The 6,996-nt window shown below is 35.2% G+C and overlaps 1 protein-coding gene across 2 annotated transcripts in view; it reads left to right on the top strand.

Moving 5' to 3' along the window:
* LOC139143669 (serine/threonine-protein kinase ULK4-like) overlaps positions 1-5,848 on the top strand; it is a 29,410-nt gene extending 23,562 nt beyond the window's left edge. For both annotated transcript variants that reach the window (XM_070714179.1, XM_070714180.1), the window contains 3 exons: positions 1,597-1,695; positions 2,092-2,274; positions 2,762-5,848. In XM_070714179.1, the coding sequence (XP_070570280.1) occupies positions 1,597-1,695; positions 2,092-2,274; positions 2,762-2,920 (441 nt within the window). In that variant the 3' untranslated portion in view covers positions 2,921-5,848. The remainder of the gene's footprint in view (positions 1-1,596; positions 1,696-2,091; positions 2,275-2,761) is intronic.
* The last annotated feature ends 1,148 nt before the right edge of the window (positions 5,849-6,996 follow it).

Consider the following 6,996-nt stretch of genomic DNA (forward strand, 5'->3'; position numbering starts at 1 on the left):
CTTTTCGGCGCTTTTTTCTCACAAATTCAGCGAAATTGAAGTTTTTCATACGTAAACTAAAGATCTTTTTGGAATCAAGTATACCTTTCGAACGGGCTTTCTTCGGGTAAAATATTCCATTGGCAAGGTGCCAGTGGCCGACGCCACATTTCTTTTTGACGCCATCGTTAAAAATCATGACCTGAGATGACCTTCATACTAATCAAACCAATTACACTGCTCGTAACAAAGACAGCACCATAGGCGCGTCCATCAGCCAATCACACTATTTAACAAATAAAAGATCGGGCTCAAAAAGCCACAAACGGGTATTTAGAAACTGTTTTATGTTTGTGCAGTTCCATGCGGGGAAAGAGGTCGCGAATCTGTTAATTGTACGTGTGCCGTCAATGAAACATCTTGCAGTGCAATCCCGAAATTACAGGTCTATAAAATAATCTAATGACGTTAAAGTAGCCGGAAAAAATGCAAAACAGCCGGGTTATTTACCCGGCACCCGGCTTCTAAGGACAACACTGCATAGATAAAAACACAAGTGTATTGACATAAGCTCAGTTTTAATTTGGTTTCTTTTAGAAAAATAATATTTTATTTGTAATAGTGTTAACATTGTGTGTGTTTTCCTAATTTTCGCTGAAACCTATCAGCACACAGATGGTAAACAAAGAATTTTATTTAGCGCACCTAAGTTTTAAATCAGTAGTTGTGATCTTACTTACGTCATTGCCTGCCATGTTCCTCTGCCACGCCCTGCTCAAGGTAATGGACCTGACCATGCGAGGACAGGTAGACATAGAAACAAGTACAAATTTTTACCTAGATTCTCCCTAAAATATATAAACATGGTGATTTCCACAGGCTTTGCTTCATGGTAATAGTATGTGTCACAATGGTGTGTGCTAAACCATCTTAAGTTACAGTAATTTTTATGCAAATTTCCATTGCTTTCACTCAAAAAGATTTTCTAGGTGTCAATTTTAAATTCTAGGTGTTCATTTTAAAACTCTTGGTGTAAGAAAACTTTTCACTGACATAGTTTTTTGAAAATCAAAAATTTTCTTCCTCCGTGGAGTTAACACTGGGATGGCGGCCATTTTGAATTTCAAATATTGGTAAATCTTGAGTAATTTATTTCTCTAGTTCAAAAAGTTACACAGTGACCCCCGATTTTTATTCTTTATTTTGAAAGAGAATGATTGAAGTACTTTTTGAGGACATTTTGAGCAAAAGTTTGAGTCTTTCACTTTCAAGGCGCATACTACCTTAAGCTGGTATGACTGATAGTTCAACTAGCATGCCACTTGTACATGCACATTCACCATACAGCTAAAAAAACAGCCATACAAAATTACCCTTTGTATGTTTTCATTGATGTTTCCGACTGATAGCATCATAACTGATGACTGTCTTCACTAAAGCCTGTCAAGTCAGTTGCTTTTGTGAAATGGATCAATTAACTATGATTAGTGTCATGTTCTACAATGGGAACAATTTGATATAGTTCATGTAAAAAAACACACTGACACACTCACATCAGTGAATGCAATTAAAGTAATTAAATGATAGTTTTTACGATCTGCTGTATTTTTCACACAGACAAAGAAAGGCGGAGGTGAAGCGGACACCCAGGGAGCTGAACTGCTGCTTCTGACAAGCAAACCATTTGTAGAATTGACAGCACATCTTATTCACCTGGTAAGTCAGGGAAACACCCTACCGTCTTTGATAATATTTGAGGCAATGTTTTCATGTGCTGTGGATGTTAAACAAACTTGATGAGTCTTTAGAAAATCTGAGAAAATATCTGGGGAGTTCATTTGTAATTTTGTGCCATTAGGTGTATGTAGTGTGGAAATTTTGAAACCCAATTTAGTTTTTCTGTTAGCTCAGCCATTTGTACTGATACGTTCGGAGAAAGGCAGATTTACAAGAATTTTCCTGACAGTCCTGAACACAGTATCAGATCTGGTCACTAACAATCTCATCTGTAAAAAATACAAGGTATTCTTGAGTAATTATTTCAAAAAAATATTTTCTGTAAAAGCAAAACAAAATCTGTCATATAAAATTTTGTTTGACTTTTCTTTGTAGTTATGTCATGAAGACAAAGACATCCAGAATCAAGCCTGCAATGGTCTGTCTCTGATGGCACAGCTTTTCGGCGGTGAACACAACGATGTCATGTCAATAGAAAGTATTGAGTGTATGGCCATAGCACTGCCAAAATTTGATGCCAAGAAACAAAAACTGTTGCTAAGAGTCATCAAACGAGCCGTGAGTAATCTGATATACAAATAACTTGATTCATTACCAGGAATAATTTATTACTGCACAAATGTATTATTCAATCGTTTTAGAAATTCCAATTTCTCTTTATGATAAATTGTTTTCTTTTATTGCTACTTTTACTAATTGAAAAAGTATTTTCCAGTTTTAATTTCCTGTCCGTGCAAATAAGTAGTCGTATACTTTATTACAGGCGTGTTTCAACATGCCATTATATATGTACATAGAGGTCAATTTTAACAAGGTTCAGTGATGCCTGGTCCTAGTTCTGCTGTATTGCACAATATATTATACAAATTCTTGCAAAATAATTTCTCTATATTTAACAATTTCATGATACTTGCATCTTACCATAATATTTAGGAATTTCCTGAGAGTCCTGATTGGCTTATTGACTTGCACAACAGGTTTTGTCAACCAATATGGAGGTGCCATTCAGCATCATGCGTTCTTCTTTTGTTTTTGTCTCCTCCAGGTGTCGGCTGACAAACAGAACCTAGCCATCATGAGAGAGAAAGGTCAAGTCTTGATCAAAAGCATAGTGGAGTTGTCACAAACAGCCAGCTCTCATGCAGACGTAGCGGTGTCGTCACTGGCTGCTGATATTCTGAAAACTATCGGAGTCAAACTTTAGGCCTTCATTTCCCCTCCATTTACTGGTACACAGATCAAGCCCCACCATCGGAAACAATGGAATTGGCCCAAACCATAGTCATGAAAAAAGATTGAAAGAGAAATCGTCCACTTTTATGTATTATTTCAGTATGCCCTTGATATTTGCATGCTATCAGATATTTTTATACAAAGCAGATATGCTGAAAACTTTACTTTTTAACTAGTGTAAGATTTGGTCGTAACCTATAAAGATTTATATGTAAATTTTGATAAAATTTATTGCCTCAAAAAAACAAACTACTTAAAAACAGAGTAAACTACATTATCCACATCTAATATAACTATGCATTTACTTATTCTTGAGTTATCACTTCAGCATTTGTGTGTCAACATTTATTCATTAGTTTACTATTATTTGCAGATTTCATGAGATACGGTAATTCCAAACTTGACAGAACTGCCAATATTTCTATGACTAATTCATATTAACACTTCACTCATTGGCTGTCTCCTTCCCTCACTCTTTATCTCTCTGATTCTGAGTGCAGGCCAACACAAACTGACAACTCCTCAAAACCCCTCCAGAATTTTGCTCACTATTTGAAACCACAGCTACTCACCCCAGTTCTCATTTTATCAGTCCAATCACATCATTGAAAACGATTACTTTATACCAAACATTGATGGCAAAACAGTTTTGAGTTATTGTCGTAATATTTGCATACAAACCACTCATTAATTAAAGTGGTATTTTCGTTTTGTAATACCATTGAAACATGTTATGCTAAGACAAATGGCCTATGTTTGACTGTGTAATTATGTGTGGATTATGCAAAATTCGTACAATACAGATGAGGTTTATTTTTGGAGAAATTTTTAATCATGTAGCTCAAGGTATTGTTAGTTTTGAAGGTCAATGTTTGTCACTGGGACACATGTAAGCTGTGCTAATGAGTTCAGATGCTTTTGAAATCTACTGATCATGTGGCATTGCACGATGTCATTGTACACTCCTAGGTTCTTTATGATTCCGCAAAATAGTACAAATTAGAGCAATAAAAATCTTTGGAGAGCGTCCACTCCAAATCAGAAGTGGCCGTTAATTGTTAGATTGGAAGGGTCATGCCCCGAAACCATCCCATGTTTTCTTGATTTTGCTGTTTCTTCACATAATTGCAGTTCCAAATGTCCGCCATTGTAATTTCAATTAAATGTTTTAAAAAATGTTATTAAAACACAGTGCCACTTTAATACACTTTCCACAAATGAATACCAATATTTTGTGTATCATTCATTGCATTTAGAAACATCTAATGTTCCATACCTTACATCAATTTCATGCAAAGTGTAATGACTATTGTTTGAGTATGCTGTTAAATGACAGAGTGACTTATTAATGGACTTGTTCAGTTTGCCCAGAATCATGCACTGTATACTTGATGGGATCACATCGTTGGCTCACTTTATACCGTCATTGAATCACTGAGTACCGTCATCACACGGCTTGAAGTTTTGTGGAAAAGCCTCACACATTAAAAAAGCTAATTAGTATATCAAGTTTGGCAAAAATTCACCGTAATGTCATCTTTACCTAAAATATGCACTCACACATAACTAAAGCTTCATAAGCTGTGTCTTTTGGCTATTTTTTCAGAACTTTTATTTTGTGGTTTCCCTACACTTTCTGCATTGAATCTCTAAACTGTAATTCAATGCTAAGTATTTAGCATATCAACACAACCTGTATGAGTATAATCTGCATTGTTATTTTTGAAATTTGTATTCAAGTCCGGACTAGAATTCATTTGTTAACAATAAACAATGATCACTACATACGTACAAGCTGTGTTGACAAGAAGAATACTCGATATTTCAGCATGACAAACGGATTAGGGTCAGACATGGTAGTTGATATACAGAAGCAGAATTCCTGTTTATTCAGAGCCTCCAATTTACCTTTGTGATATGCTTGCCTCAACCCTACTGTACATTCATGCCATTGATCCAGCTCATTTGTCTACAAGTTTACTTCAATAGTGTGCATTTAGAGATTGTAAAGTTCAGTTTGTGGAAAAGCCAAGTTTGTCTACCAGATGAGCAATAATGAAATCTTTGTTGATTGAAACTGTATACGCTAGCTGTCACAGTATTGCATACTTTTGGGAATTTACTGTGCATACTTACAATTAGAAGTCAAATGCTGTATGTTCAAATGTTGTCATTGTTAGTTTGTACACCATCAATGTACTGGTTGCATGATGCTTTTTGCACCAGGGTGAGTAACATCTGGCATTGGCAGCTGATGTGACCCTTGAAGATACATTTGTCGCGGATTGGAACACAAGGCACCAAACTCTTATTCGGATCATGAACTGTATTACGTACTGGACAATGTGTTATGATATGTATACAACAGAACACGTTTTTTTCAAATGCGTATGCAGAGTTTTTAAACAGACAAAACAATGCATTGTGGGATAATTAGAAAAGGGTCTATGGATCGGTCTAAGAGATAAATAGCAATCCTGAGGAATATTGTGTCTATATAACAATAAACAACTTACCTAAGGGGTATGTTTCTTTGTACTGATGATGAGAAGCACCCTTAGACACGTGCAAACAGATGACCACCAAAGGGATTTGATCAACTTTTCTTCAGGTTTGTCGATGAAATTTTTTTAACAACAAACTCATCCATTTTACACTCTGTACCATGAAAATAAATTGTGTTGAACTTTTTTGAAAATCGCCATGACACATCTGCTTTACAATTTGTAAGTTAATTAGTGTTGCCTTCATTGCTTTTGGCGCATGATAAAATACCCTTTGTACTATGTATATGAGCCATAGACTGTGTCCTTCTCTTCATTCAATCATTGTAGCCCTTCTGTTGTTAAATGATCAATTTTTGTGGAAAATAAACCTTGATATATGGTTTGATCAGATATTCCCTGACATGTGGTGTTTTCTTTATAAAATATATGCGCTATCACGATATGGCATATATATGTGTCATGCAATCAAGATATCTTATACATCCACTGTGTTGTCCACAAAGTCGCGGGTAAAGTACAGGAAAAGAAAACAGTCAAGCTGTTGTAGTTTGAGGCGGTAATGTCACTGTTAAACTCTTTAGAAGTCACAGCTTAAGGTAGAACATGCCTAGGGGACATATTCGGACTCTCAAACTTTCACAATTCTTTTCTGATATACCACTTGTGGTGGTTCATTTTAAAGCTCTTAGTGTAAGAAAACTTTTCACTGGCTTAGTTTTTTGAAATGCAAACATTTATTTTTCTCCATAGAGTTAAACAGGGATGGCAGCCATTTTGAATTTAAATATTGGTAAATCTTGAGTAATTTGTTTCTCTAGTACCAAACTTTGAACAGTGCTTCCCAATTTTTATTCTTGATTTTGAAAGTGAATGGTTGAAAGATTAAAGTTTGAGCAAAAGTTTAAGTCTTTCACTTTCGAGGTGCATAAGACCTTAATTCGGTGCATTTTTTGGATGCTGTCAGTTCCCTGATGTTAAATGTATGGCCATTTAGATTAAGTATAAGAAAATGTGAAAACGATCGTGTTTAGATTTGAAAATTGAAAAGGTTTGTTTGATACATTGGTTAAGGTTTAGGTGTGGTCAACAATATTAACTTTACTCAGGGAATCTTTCAACCATTTTCTTTCAAGAATGAAAATCGGGGGTCACCAAATTCTGGTACTAGAGAAACAAATTACTCAAAATGTACTGATATTTAAAATTCAAAATGGCTGCCGTCCTGTGTTAAATCTACGAAGAAAAATAAAAATTTTCGATTTTCGAATAAATTAAGAAAGTAAAAAGTTACTTACACCAAGTTACTTACACCAAGAGCTTTAAAATGACCCCATAAGTGGTAGATCAGAAGAGAATTGTGAAATTTAGAGAGTTGGAATATCTGTTTAAGAGATGCATTCTACCTTAACAGTTGCAGGCCTGACTTTCTGGTAACTTATCAGAGCTGCCCCTATCTGAAACATTTTGAAGTGAATGAATCATACAAGAAATATAATTTTAAAACTTTTTATTCAGTGAAAGCAAATATGACAATAAGTCA

Source organism: Ptychodera flava, chromosome 11 (genome assembly GCF_041260155.1).
Source record: "Ptychodera flava strain L36383 chromosome 11, AS_Pfla_20210202, whole genome shotgun sequence".
Classification (NCBI taxonomy): domain Eukaryota; kingdom Metazoa; phylum Hemichordata; class Enteropneusta; family Ptychoderidae; genus Ptychodera; species Ptychodera flava.